Source organism: Gopherus flavomarginatus, chromosome 5, assembly GCF_025201925.1.
Source record: "Gopherus flavomarginatus isolate rGopFla2 chromosome 5, rGopFla2.mat.asm, whole genome shotgun sequence".
In the NCBI taxonomy this organism is placed as follows: domain Eukaryota; kingdom Metazoa; phylum Chordata; order Testudines; family Testudinidae; genus Gopherus; species Gopherus flavomarginatus.
The window spans coordinates 67,375,135-67,389,586 of record NC_066621.1 but is presented as its reverse complement, the minus strand read 5'-3'; the positions used below and the strand labels follow the sequence as shown (position 1 = coordinate 67,389,586).

At 45.7% G+C, this 14,452-nt stretch overlaps 1 protein-coding gene across 8 annotated transcripts in view; it reads left to right on the top strand.

The window, feature by feature from the left end:
• The window catches only part of ELP4 (elongator acetyltransferase complex subunit 4), a 292,776-nt gene that overhangs the window by 73,827 nt on the left and 204,497 nt on the right, over positions 1 to 14,452 (top strand). For all 8 annotated transcript variants that reach the window (XR_007774651.1, XM_050955147.1, XM_050955140.1 and 5 more), the window contains exon 4: positions 774 to 908. Coding sequence is in view for 7 of the 8 variants with exons in the window: in XM_050955147.1 (XP_050811104.1) it covers positions 774 to 908 (135 nt within the window). In the remaining variant the exon portion in view is untranslated. The remainder of the gene's footprint in view (positions 1 to 773; positions 909 to 14,452) is intronic.

Here is a 14,452-nt window from a genome sequence, read left to right as displayed (position 1 = left end):
AACACACTCTTTTTTACTCTAGATCATTGGTTCCCAAACTTGTTCTGCCACTTGTGCAGGGAAAGCCCCTGGAAGGCCGGGACAGTTTGTGTACCTGCCATGAGCCTCCACTTCCAGCAACTCCCATTGACCTGGAGCAGCAAACCGCGGCCACTGGGAGCTGTGATCAGCCAAACCTGCGGACGCGGCAGGTATAGAAACCAGCCTGGCCTGCCAGGGGTTTTCACTGAACAAGCAGCGGAACAAGTTTGGGAACCACTGCTGTAGATCATGGTGGACTAAGATTGAGCCCTCATTGACAGAATTGCTCAATCAGCAACACCCAGTTTTTGAAACAACAGCAGCTGCATTAGCAACTTTTATAAATTCGAAGTTTTAAAATATTTGTATCGTCTTTTTGTTCCTTGAATTGACTTTCATGCTTGTTTTATTGTTAATAGTCTATAGTTAACAGTGTGGTCCTCCCCTAATGGTTAGTGGGAAAGGAAGATGCAGACCATGTGTTATGGCTTCTATTCTGCGTCCTTACAATATATAATGCTGTGCAGTACTTTTTTGGTTGTAATGATTAGAAAACATTTTTCAGCTTCCAATGTGCTTTGTAGCATGCAGTATGTACTGTCTTATTTTAATCAAATGTTGGTATCAATTTACAACTGTTCATTTTGATCAAATAATCCTACTAGTTTGCAGTGTTTCTTTAGGTGGGGGTGAAAAGTCTTGACCACTTTTCTACTCTAACTACCCGATACTGTTTCATTTTCTCAATTTAGGAGCTTCCAGCACCTTTGTTTGATGATGCCCATAAAAACCAAGTGCATGAGAAAGAAACCGCTATTAAGTCTAAACAGGAATCTCAGGAATCCATGAAAATAGCCTGGCGTTACCAGAATTTACCAAGAATTGAGGTAAATACGTTTAGTATTATATCTGATGTTATCCTATGCTTTGATATTAAGGGTAAAATTCACTTGTTCTATAAGTATAATCTCTGAGTAGAACCCAGACCATGGAAGTGTTTTCAAACTGTGCTAAAAGGTTGCCTCAGGAGAGCAAACTATCATTCACCAATACATACCAAGAGATGAGAAATGCAGTTTACTATGTTTCATGACGTCCAGATGTACTTAACTTCTGAAAAGAAAACCAGAAAATTAAAATATTAAAGCACAAAAGGCTGGTGAATGTAACACTGTTTCAGATAACTTTTAAACCTAAAGATACCTGTAGTATTTTTATTGAACATTTTTCTAAATTTATCTATTCATAGTGATATGTATAGGTGAATGAACAGTACTTATTAGATCCCTCTAGTGAAAATACTTTATTGATGCGAACTGTTGACTTGCTTATCCATGTGCGTAATAAGTAAAGTAAGCACTTGAGATTATATCAGCTTCACTGTCACTAGAAACTAATCGCTGTGAAGGTGGCATGTAAGACACATGCCCAGTGGTCACTTCTTCAAAGTTTACAGCTGTTAGTATTTTATGAATTATGTTTTTCCTTAGTCTAGTTACTTTCTTGTTTGATCTAATTGTGCAGTCAAACCTTACAAAAATTATAGCATTTTGGACTACACAACAACAGACTTTTTTTTTTTTTGGTGCTGTTTGGTTTAAGCATGTTGTATACTGTGATTTAGATGTAATCATAACTGCGTAGTAAGTTAGCCATATTCTAAAAAAATATAATTGGAATGTGACAAAATGATCTTACAAGGCTTGGCATGTTTGGTTTTCTCTGAAATTGTACAGACATGGCTATATATTTTGTGTCAGAAGACTTATATATGGTGACATGCCAAATCAAATAGCCTCCAGCATGATCATATAATCTCATCAACTTTAATCATGTAGAGCTTGCTGTACCACTCTGAACCATTACAAAATACAGTTTGTATTTTATCCAGTAATGTAAACTAAATTCATAATACAATGATGTACAAACAATTGATTGTCACTATTTTAGTACAAAATGTCCTGGGTCTAACAGAACAAAAAGCTGCATATAATAACCCAAAAAGGCTTACTCTGTCCATTAATATATTATATAATAGAACACCATAGACTTGTCCTTGGTTATCACAGATGGGATTTGCATGTTGCAAGTTGTAAACTAATAATTGCCTGATCTAGAACAACCGTACAATCTTATAAGGTATGATTCCCTCATTTCCATCAAAATTTTCTTACAATTTTTGAATTTTTTCACAATTATGTACTAGAACAGTGATCCCCAAACATTTTATGTTGCATGCCCCCCTCTTACCTGCAATGTAATCTGTGTGTGCCCCTCCCCTGGGGAGCCAGGGCAGGGAGGTGGACTGTGGTTGGGAGCCGGGGGCTGAGGCCAGGGCTGGAGCTGGGGCCAGGAACAGCGCAAGGAGCTGTGGCTGGGGGTGGGGCTGGAGACGGACCTGGGACTGGAGTTGCAGCCAGGACCAGAGCTGTCATTGGAGCCAGGGGCTGAAGCTGGGGGCAGGGTTGGTGGGGAGGGCTGGGGTTGGAGTGGAGCTGGGGGCAGAGCAGGGCTAGGCGGCATTCCCTCTCTACCCCCCTGTACAGGCTGGCTTGGGCCTCGACATGACCCCTGAAATTTCCTCCTCATCCCCTTTGGGGAGCGTGCCCCACATTTGGGGACCACTGTAGTGGAATGCTTGTTTGTTTTCAGGTAAATGCTAAATTGTCAAAAACGTATATGAAATCAATAAGACTTGAAAATAAAGCTACAGTTGTTAAAATAATGGACAAATGGAAATTTCTTTTTAAAATATATCAGTTAGATGAAAGTAATCTCAGTGATCAGAAATATTTGATGGCTTGTTGAATGATGCAATATACACTTATTGGCTGTCTGGAAGTAATAAGTCATGCAGCACCTCTGTCCCTCTGATAGTTTTAATATACCTAGTAATAGCTGTTAATTATTTCAGTTTCCATTAATTCATGTGTGTTGACTGATTAGAAATTTCTGTCAAAAGGAAACCAATAATTTTTTTTTAAAAAGCTATTTTCCAACCAGCTTTAGTGCTTATATTTTAAAATTATATTTCCAAATAGTTGCATGGTATAAGAAGGTTATAAAGAGTAAACTGGGTTTTTTAAAATGTTTAAAGGGCTCTAAATGTCAGCTGAAAATGTATCTAGTCAATATCTCTTTTTATGCGAGGTGTAAAAGTTGTCTTGTTAGTGGTTCTGTTAACTAATTTAATTTTTAGTTGTAAGTAACCGAAGAGATTTCTGTTGTGGAGATGGCTCAGTTATTCCCTTTCCCTTCCTAAAAACAGGTTAAATAAGCTCTTAGCCACCTTATAAATATTTCATATTGTGTATAATGTTTAAATTAGTAGTCCTGCCTTGAATAGTGTATTTTATATGTGTAAATATGAATATATTCTTTATATCCTAGATAAACTATAGATTTATAGGTAATCAGTCAAAAGGAATTGGATACTGTTTGTGCGTGCTGCATACAATTACCAATTTAAAAGATACTTTTCTCTATATCCAGGGATATTCTCATTTAAACTCTTGGTAAAAACATCAGGTATAGCCTAGTTTGGGTTTTTTTCCCTTTTTTGTTTGTTCTTGGGGCAATATATAAACTGTCACAGCATGAAATCAATTTTCTGCCTTGATTCTCCCAAATCTGAGATTTCTAGCACATTAGTATTGCAATTAGAATCATTAACAGCAGACGGTAGCATAAAAGCACAGTCTGCTCACTGGCAATTTAGTGTCTTTTTCTCCTTGTGCAGATGAGTTTGTAGGAATCCAATAAAGAACAGGCTTGAACCTACAATCCAGAAATAAATTTATCTCTCAAACTTAAGAAGAATGAAAAGTCTGCCTCTCTCCCCTCTTCATGGCCGGTCTGCTAACACAGATTATTCATGCTTACTTGATTCAGGTGGGCTTTTTGCAAGCTTCCCTACTAGGCCTGGGAATGTGGTACACTGAAGCCTATTCAAGGCTTCTGACATAGACTGAGCTTTTATTGCATGGTGTTTTATTATAGCCAAATCCTAGTCTCCACCCAGTTTGTAGGCACTGTGCTCATTCTTTTGAATTAAGAAAGGTTATCACCTACCTTAATCCATGCAGCAGTGTGGATTAAGGACACCAATGTGCCTCAGGATTCTCAAAGAGGATCCTGGAAACTTCTTGTTTCTTCTTTTTTGCTGTCTTTACAAACTCTATTGGGCCTTAGTGAGGATTTGCATCTGAAATGGGCAACCTGGAGCTTTTCTCAATGAAGACATCAGATCAAAGTTCAGTTAGTCAAGGCCTTTCTAAAACATTAAGGGGGCTTGGACATACACAATAAAAAGATGAGCCCTGGCAGAGATTGCAGTAAAAACATTGTGTTCTGTAATCCGGATAAAGGATAGATTATAGGCCAAAGAACAGCCCCTTTTTAAATTGCTTTCAGAACCCTCATACTAAATAACTTTACACTTTGTATTTAAATATATATATTACCGTAATAGTTTTATTTTGTAATTTAGAATGTAATGTCTAGTAAGTAAAATTAAAGCCGTCGTTTTAGAGAGTTCACAGGTTTCTTATAAATATTTTAAATGCTTTAGGTCTTTTATAGACTAAGAAAATGGTCTATTATTGAAGACCAAGGACGACGTAAGACTTTTAAAAAATATAATAATAAAAAATAAAAAATTTTTCTGTGTTTATACTTTTAACATTTTGTATTCTCTGACAGCTAATCTAGCCTAAGATGCATTCTATTTTTCAGGCATTAACTTGGTAATTCCCAAGTACAAAATGTAAATACATTCAAATAATATAGTTTTAATTAAATCTGTGATTTTAAGGTGTTTTTAAATTTGAAACATGAAATAAAAACTAGGAAAATGCCTAAAAAGGTTTCCTTCAAAAAAGTAATAATGATACTAACTAGGTCTGTTCTGTGTGTATTCAGTGTCATATATGTTTATTTTAATGACAAAACCATGTCTTATTATTTTTACTCCTTTTAGAGCTGTCGAATCCATATAATGATTAGAATGGAAGCTAAATTCTTTTCTGGTTCATAGTTAACAAATGCGTAAATGTTGTAAATTCCAGTTTCAGTACTACGTTTTGCTCTTTGTTCCATTTATGCTATCTGGTTGTTTTCAGTGAGGGAGGCACAATTGTAAGTTAGGGCAGAATTTGTCCCACAGAATCCTCATTACTGATGACAATGCATAAGTCAGAAAGAACCCAACTCAATTTTCAGATGCGTGATTGAGTTTGCAGTATTGGAACTTTTTTAAATAACGAAACAAAAACTCATCTTTTTTGTGTAAAATGAAGGAAAGTGTTATAGAAAGTGTTATAGAAGCTAATGAGAAACCCTAAACATAATATCACCTCATGCTATTTTTAGTCACTTCTCAGGGTGCAAATATAGTCCTGTTGGCAATATATTTCACATATTGGCCTAAGTCACTGAATTTTATACTTAGGCTATGTTTACTAGTGTGTATACTAATTTACCTGACTGTGTACATCCTTGTGCATGCTCCCCATACCTACGCCAAGTGTTCGCATTCACCTGTGTGCACCCTGCTGTTTTTGTTATGTGACGTTAACACTACCATTTCAGGGTCAGTATCCCAGGGTCCTGTGCATCACAGGTACATGCTCTAGGAATCACTTTGCTGGGGTGGTGTTTTTTCTTTTCCCTGACTTCACACATTTACAAATGGCAATTCCTGCTTACCTCTCCCTCCTGCCAAAGTGGGTGGAAGATATGGGGCAGTTGGATGATGATCTGGTTCTGCTCCTGCTCCTTGTTGCAGGACAAATGTTTATGCAGTGGAGTAGGTGAACAACAAGATGCAGGATGGAATCTGGGGAGAACTTTCGGAGACCCTGAAGATGACTGATGGTGAAGGTGAATGACAATCCATTCTGGTCCTATGGAATAGATATAGTGAATGCCAGTATTGCCACAGTATACCTGTGGGTGAACCATCACTCCTGGTGCAGGAGAACTAGCATGATGCAGTGAAATCATATAGTTTTGGAAATTTTGGGTGAGCAGCAGCAGCTTGAGAACTTCCAAATGAGGAAACAGACCTCCATAGAGCTGTATGGTGAATTTGCAGTATACTTTCAGTGCCAGAACTTCTGATTTAGGGAAGCCATACCAGTGCAGAAGTGGATGGCTATTGCACTGTGGAAGCTAGCAACACCAGGCGGCTATTGGTCAGTTGCAAATCACTGTCCGCTGTCAGGGTTGTGGTGTGTAGATTTACAAAACAATTAACAATGTGATCTACCTACAGGTGGTGGTTATAAGAAAAGTTCCAGAAATAATATTTGGATTTGAGAGGCTGGGGTTTCTGAACTGTGCAGGGGCCATCGATGGCACTCACATCCCAATATTTTGCCCTCCAAAAGGGGTGAGTGAGTATGTGAACCAAAAACGTTACTAATCACTCGTTCTACAAGGCTTGCTTGACCACAGAGTCAGATTCATAGAATCATCGATGATTAGGGTTGGAAGAGACCTCAGGAGGTCATCTAGTCCAACCCTCTGCTCAAAGCAGGACCAATCCCCAACTAAATCATCTCAGCCAGGGCTTTGTCAAGCCGGGCCTTAAAAACCTCTAAGGAAGGAGTTTCCACCATCTTCCTAGGTAACCCATTCCTGTGCTTCACACCGTCGTAGTGAAAAAGTTTTTCCTATTTCCTATTAATGAATACCAACGTTGGAAACACTGGAAAACTTGATGAAACCAGGGCGCTGAAGAGATCAGGGTAGTTCTTCAGAGGTGAGGAGAGAGGGGACTTTATTCCTCAGAAACTATGTGGTTTTTCATGGTAAGTCTGTGCCACCAGTTATTTTGCCCCTAACTCGGCTCATGTAACCAGACCTCCTTCTTCGAGTGCTTGCTCATATCCATTCCAGTTAGGTGTGCGCACGCCGCGTGCACGTTTGTCGGAAGACTTTTACCCTAGCAACACTCGGTGGGCCGGCAGGGCGCCCTCTGGAATGGCGCCGCTATGGCGCTTGATATATACCCCTGCCGGCCCATCCGTCCCTCGTTCCTTCTTACCGCCCGTGTCGGTCGTTGGAACAGTGGAGCGCGGCTTATCTGATCTCCACCTCCCTAGCTCTTCGATCGTTTATATAGTTATTGTGTATATAGTTCTATTTTCTATAGTTCTAGTTAGTTCTGTTTTAGTAGTTCTTGTAGTAGTTATTGTATACAGTTAAGAGGGATCGGGGATTAGCCCCTTCTCCTCACTCGGTACCAGGGCCCTTGCCCGGTTCCCCGGGCTTCAAACCATGCACGGCCTGTCATAGGCCGATGCCCACAGGAGACCCTCACGACTCCTGTTTAAAGTGCTTGGGTGAATCCCACCTCGCGGACAAGTGCCGAATCTGCAAGGCTTTCAAGCCCCGGACAAAAAAGGAACAGGACATTCACCTGAAGCAACTTTTGATGGAGGCAGCTCTAAGTCCTCCAACTTCGGCACTGACTGCGGCACCGGGGACAAGTACCTCCTCCGCACCGGAGTGCACAACTGCAGTGAAGGCTCCGCGGCACCAGCCTTCACTGGCCCAAGCTTCTGCCCGGCACTGCTCCCTCTCCCCAAGGAGCAAGAGGCATAAGACTCCTGCGGCCCCTGTATCTACGCCGCAGTCAGAGCGTACAACCAAGTTGGACTGCCCAGCACCGCCAACTGCTGCGGCGCCAAAGACCTCTGCACCGTTGATTCCGGTCTCACAAGAGCCGTCAAGTCCGGTGCCTATCAGCTCCCCAGCACACGCTGTGGTCGAGCTTGTCGTGCCCTCCACACCGGAGACCTTCTCCACAGCATGAGAACTGATTGCCTTGACGGAACCTGAGCTGCCTCAACCCCCAGCACCGCTGGTGCAGGTTGTTCAATCATTGGGCAAGCCCGCCATGATGAGGCCATCTTCACCTGGTACCATTGACCGTCGCCAGTCATGATCCAGGTCCCGCAGGCACTCTCGGTCCCGCCATCGATCCCGATCCTGACGCCGCTCGCAGTCCCGGTACTGCTCTCCATCTCAGTACCGGTCGTACTCTCGGCACCACTTGAGATCCCGGTCACTGTCCCGGTACTCTCGGCACCGGTCCAGGTCCCGACACCACCGTACCTCTCGCAGCCAATCTCGGCACGGAGATTCACGGCACCGGTCGACCTCCCAGCACCGCGCTGGTCACAGGTCCTGGTCCCACTCTCGGCACCGATACAACTCCTGGTACCGTTCTCCGGTACCGCGTAGAGAACGATCGAATGGACACAGAGACCCGATCCAATCAGCCTCAGCTCCTCCGTGGCCTTCTCGTCATCCATCCGTCTCATCCCATGCGGACAGTGCTTCCTATGGGGATTCGGATACGCATACCCATGGCCCAGACCATGGACCTCATCAGTGGTCCTTTTGGACACCTTGGGCTTATCACTAAGCCCAAGGGGAACCGGCTGGCCCATCACGCTCTGGTCACTCAGAACACCGTGTGCCGGAGGCCACTGTGAGCAGACCTCCCCCGGCTGGTACAGAGAAAACCCGTACCCACGCACCGGAACCACACGATCTTACGGCTCCGGAGGTCCCCCAGGATCAGGAGTCAGTGCAGGAGCACTCGTCCCTGGGCTATCATCCTCCTCTTCTACAGATGAGGCAGTAGCAGGGACGTCATCATCGGGCCCACCTCCGATTGACCTCAGGTCACACCAGGACCTACTGCGGCGTGTTGCCCAGAATATTAACTTACCGGTAGAGGAAGTTCCAGAGGCGGAGGACCCAGTGATAAGCATTTTGTCTGCAGAGACACCAGCTAGAGTGGCTCTCCCCTTCATCCATTCAATCCAGGCTAGAGCAGACAACATCTGGTAATCCCCGGCATCCATCCCGCCCACAGCCAGAGGGGTCGAATGGAAGTACATGGTGCCTTCCAAGGGGTATGAGTACCTCTGTGTGCACCCCCCTCCCTGTTCATTGGTTATACAGTCCATCAATGAACGAGAGCGCCACGGCCAACAAGCTCCTGCACCTAAATCAAGGGAGGCCAGGCATTTTGGTTTGTTGGAACGGAAAATCTATTCCGCGGGAGGCCTCCAACTCAGGGTACCGAACCAACAAGCCCTCCTGAGTAGGTACAACTACAACACCTGGGAGGCGGTAGGGAAGTTTACAGAGCTGGTCCCGCAGGACTCCCACCAGGAATTTACAGCACTCCTGGAGGAGGGGAAGAGAGTTGCGCAGACCTCCCTACAGGCCTCGCTAGATGCTGCCGATTCGGTGGTAGAACAGTCGCCTCTGGAATAACCATGCGACGTATATCATGGCTGCAAGTATCAGGCCTGCCACCTGAACTTCAACATACCATACAAGACTTGCCATTTGATGGACAGGGCTTGTTCTCACAAAAGACTGACCCCAGGCTGCAGAGTCTAAAGGACAACCGCGTTATTATGCGTTCGCTGGGAATGCATACGCCACAGACTCAAAGACGGCCATTCCGCTCCCAACCTCAGCGCCCTTACCCCCCGCCTAGGCCAAGGCAAGACTTTGCCAGAAGACGAGGTTGTACCAACCGCAGATGTCAGTCTGGACCTCAAGGGGGTAACAATTCCGGTCCCACCAAACCAACAGTGGGACCCAAATCAAACTTTTGAGGGTGCGCCCGAGAGCAGTGTACCAGTTGCCTCCCAGGATCCCTTTCAGTTCTTCAACCGCCTTTCCCCGTTTCTCCCTGCATGGTCCCAATTAACTTCAGTTGTTGGGTCCTACACACGGTGGAGCTTGGATACCATCTTCAGTTTGTTTCACCCCCTCCCTCCACCCCCCCCCTTGTCCCTCTTCAGGGACTCCTCTCACGAGCAACTCCTCCTCCAGGAGGTCCGGAGATTCCTTACAATCGGAGCTATAGAGGAGGTACCGGAGGAATTAAGGGGCAAGGGGTTTTATTCCCGATATTTCCTAATCCCCAAGGCAAAAGGGGGCCTCCGGCCTATCCTAGACCTGCGAGGACTGAACAAATTCATGAAAAAGTTCAAGTTCCGCATGGTAACCCTGGGAACCATCATTCCTTCCCTGGATCCCGGAGATTGGTATGCCGCTCTCGACATGAAGGACACATTTCCACATTGCAATTTACCCCCCGCACAGACGGTATCTCCGCTTTGTGGTAAGTCATCGACATTATCAGTTTACTATCCTTCCCTTTGGCCTCTCCTCGGCCCCTCGGGTCTTCACAAAGTGTATGGCGGTCGTCGCAGCTTCCCTACAGCATCGTCAAATACATGTCTTTCCTTACCTTGACGACTGGCTTATTCGAGGGGCCTTCGAGGCACAAGTCATGAGTCATGTGACATCATCAAGGACCTGTTCATGTGTCTAGGCCTGATAATCAATTTAGAAAAGTCCACTCTGGTGCCTACACAGAGGATAGAGTTTATTGGGGCCATGCTGGACTCCAACCTTGCAACGGCCAGTTTGCCCCCACATCGTTTTCAGGCATTAGACTCCCTTGTACAAAGACTTCAGAGCTTCCCAGTGACCTCTGCCCGCACTTGCCTTGGCCTCCTCGGTCACATGGCTGCATGCACATTCATCACAAAGCACGCCAGACTGCGAATGCGTCCTCTCCAAACTTGGCTCGCCTCAGCCTATCGTCCGGGCAGAGACGCCATAGACATTATACTCACAATTCTGCCAAGCGTTCTGGGCTCCCTCGACTGGTGGCGAACGTCATCCCTGGTGTGTGCAGGTCTGCCGTTTCATCCACCAGAGCCCTCCACATCCCTAACAACGGACGCATCATCTCTCGGCTGGGGTGCTCACCTAGGGCACCTTCGCACTCAAGGCCTTTGGTCATCCCGGGAGTTGACGTTATACATCAATGTCCGAGAGCTGAGAGCAGTTCAGCTGGCGTGCCGAGCGTTCCAGCGCCATCTACAGGGCCGTTGTGTTGCAGTGTTCATGGACAACACAACGGCCATGTATAACATAAACAAACGGAGGGACACGGTCCTCCCCCCCTTTGTCGGGAGGCGATCCAACTGTGGGACTTCTGTATAGCCCATTCCATAGAACTAGTAGCCTCCTTTCTCCCAGGAGTCCGGAACACTCTCGCAGATCAACTGAGCAGATCCTTCCTGTCGCACGGGTGGTCCATCTGTCCGGACATTCTCCATTCTGTTTTCCGGAGGTGGGGCTTTCCCCACATAGACCTTTTTGCCTCCAGAGTGAACAGGAAATGCCAGGTGTTCTGCTCCCTACAAGGTCACTCCCTGGGCTCCCTATTGGACACGTTCCTAATTCTGTGGAAAGGTCACCTATTTTATGCCTTCCCACCATTTCCTCTCGTCCACCGAGTTCTACTCAAGCTCCACAGGGACAGAGCCCACCTAATACTGATCGCTCCGGCATGGCCGAGACAGCACTGGTACACCCAGCTTCTCGTCCTTTCTCTGGCAGACCCGATTCCCCTGCCACTCTGCCCGGACCTCATCACGCAAGACTTCGGCAGGCTTCACCACCCGGACCTGCAGTCCCTTCATCTAACAGCATAGCTGCTGTCTGGTTGAACCAATCGGAGTTGCGTTGTTCCACCTCAGTGTAGCAGGTGCTGCTGGGAAGCAGAAAGCCTTCCACGCGAACAACATATCTCGCTAAATGGAAGCGCTTCTCTCACAGGTGCACCCAGCATGATCTTACCCCACAAACTGTATCGGTCCCCATTAGCTTGGACTATTTATGGTCCTTCAAATTGCAGGGCCTGGCGATCTCTTCTATAAGGGTGCATCTTGCAGCTATTTCCACCTTCCATCCTGGGGAAACCGGCAGTTCCATTTTTTCTCACCCCATAGTTTCCAGATTCTCAAAGGCTTGGAGCGACTCTACCCTCAGGTCAAATTCCCTACCCCTACCTGGGATCTAAACCTCATATTAGCTAGGCTCATGGGTCCCCCCTTTGAGCCTTTAGGCACATGCTCGCTGCTGTACCTGTCCTGGAAGACAGCCTTCCTCATCGCTATCACCTTGGCTAAGCGAGTCTCGGAACTTCGAGCATTGACTGTGGATCCCCTCTATACGGTATTCCACAAGGACAAGGTACAGCTGCGACCGCACCCGGCATTCCTCCCTAAGGTGGTCTCTGCCTTCCAAGTTAATCAGGACATCTTTCTGCCAGTCTTTTTTCCGAAGCCGCATTCATCGCGTCGGGAACAACAGCTGCATACTCTGGATGTCCGCAGGGCTCTCGCCTTTTACATCGAGAGGACCAAACTCTTCTGACGTTCACCTCAGCTATTTGTAGCGGTGGCAGAGTGCATGAAGGGCATGCCAATCTCTTCCCAACGAATTTTATCTTGGGTGACATCCTGTATTCGGGCATGCTATGACTTGGCTCACGTTCCGACTGGCCATCTCCCCGCCCACTCTACTTGGGCTCAAGCCTCATCTACCGCGTTCTTGGCCGATGTTCCCATCCAGGAAATATGTCGCGCGGCCACCCGGTCTTCCATCCACACCTTTGCATCGCACTACTCATTGGTCCAGCAGTCCAGAGACGATGCCGCCTTTGGCTCAGCGGTCTTACATTCCACAACGTCTCGCTCCAACCCCACCGCCTAGGTGAGGCTTGGGAATCACCGAACTGGAATGGATATGAGCAAGCACTCGAAGAAGAAAAGACGGTTACTCACCTTTGTAACTGTTGTTCTTCGAGATGTGTTCTCATATCCATTCCAAACCCGCCCTCCTTCCCCACTGTCGGAGTAGCCGGCAAGAAGGAACTGAGGGACGGATGGGCCAGCAGGGGTATATATCAAGCGCCATAGCGGCGCCACTCCAGGGGGTGCCCTGCCCGCCCACCGAGTGTTGCTAGGGTAAAAGTCTTCCGATGAACGTGCACGCAGCGCGCGCACACCTAACTGGAATGGATATGAGCAACACTTCTCAAAGAACAACAGTTACAAAGGTGAGTAACCATCTTTTGATATCAGTGACCTTGGATAAAGGGAATTCAATATACAAACTCACTAGCTACAGAATCGTCATGGAGCGTGCATTTATTAAGCTGAAAGCTCATTGGAGCTACCTATGCGCCCATCTGGATGCCAGTGTGAACAACATTGTTCACATAATTGTCACCTGCTGTGCACTCCATATTGGTCATGAGGATAAAGAGGAATGTTTCCATTCATAGAATCATAGAATATCAGGGTTGGAAGGGACCTCAGAAGGTCATCTAGTCCAACCCCATGCACAAAACAGGACCAATCCTCAACTAAATCATCCCAGCCAGGGTGTTGTCAAGCCTGACCTTAAAAACCTCTAAGGAAGGAGATTCAACAACCTTCCTAGGTAACCCATTCCAGTGCTTCACCACCCTCCTAGTGAAAAAGATTTTCCTAATAGCCAACCTAAACCCCCACTGCAACTTGAGACCATTACTCCTGTTCTGTCATATTAGCCTCCCAGGCAATCCTGCCCATCAGTTCCACTGGTCTACAATTTTTGAGAAGTTGTCAGCTTCAGAGATAAAATGTGATATTTATTATGTATTTTGATGTGCTGAATTCAAATATGACAATTAAAACAACTGATTGGCTACTGTTTCTAAGATATTTAAGTTTTTACATTTTATGTCTATGTATATTGTGTAGATAGTAGAGTTTTAATTATAAATTGTAAACCTAGGTCTTTTCATGTGTTTATGGTTGCTTTACATGATAATATTTCACCTGTCCTGTTTATGTAACACTTTAAAAATCAGCAAAAGGGTTATATAAATAAAATTTATTATGAAACAAAAGGCAAAAAACTAGTATGTACATAGTTTAGTCCTTTCAAATGTCTACTCGGCGCTTCTTGGCTTGTCTCTTGTATTCATTAAATGGAGCATCTCTTGTCACTGTCCAGCAATAGTCTGCAAGCATTGTTGGGCTCCATTTGCCCTGATAGCCTGCCAGGAGATTCCACTGCTGTAGTCTGGAGCCCAACAGCTCTGCCTTACTCTTGGGTAGTTCCAAATCCCTGACAAGGTCATTCATTTCACCTTGTGTTATGAGGTGTGGTTCAGAGGAGGAGGATGGGAGAAAATGTGGGTCCTGTGACATTGATGGTTCAGGACCAGAAGTTTCATCCTCTTCCTCTTCCTCATCTGACTCAAGTGAGAATGATTCTGGTGCATCAGGAACCGGCAGTCCTTCTCCGTGGGGTACTGGGCGTATAGCTGATGGAATGTTTGGATAATGCACAGTCCACTTTTTCTTCTTTGACACACCTTTCCCAACTGGAGGCACCATGCAGAAGTAACAATTGCCGGTGTGATCTGTTGGCTCTCTCCAAATCATTGGCACTGCAAAAGGCATAGATTTCCTTTTCCTGTTCAACCACTGGCGAAGATTTGTTGCACAAGTGTTGCAGCATATGTGTGGGGCCCACCTCTTGT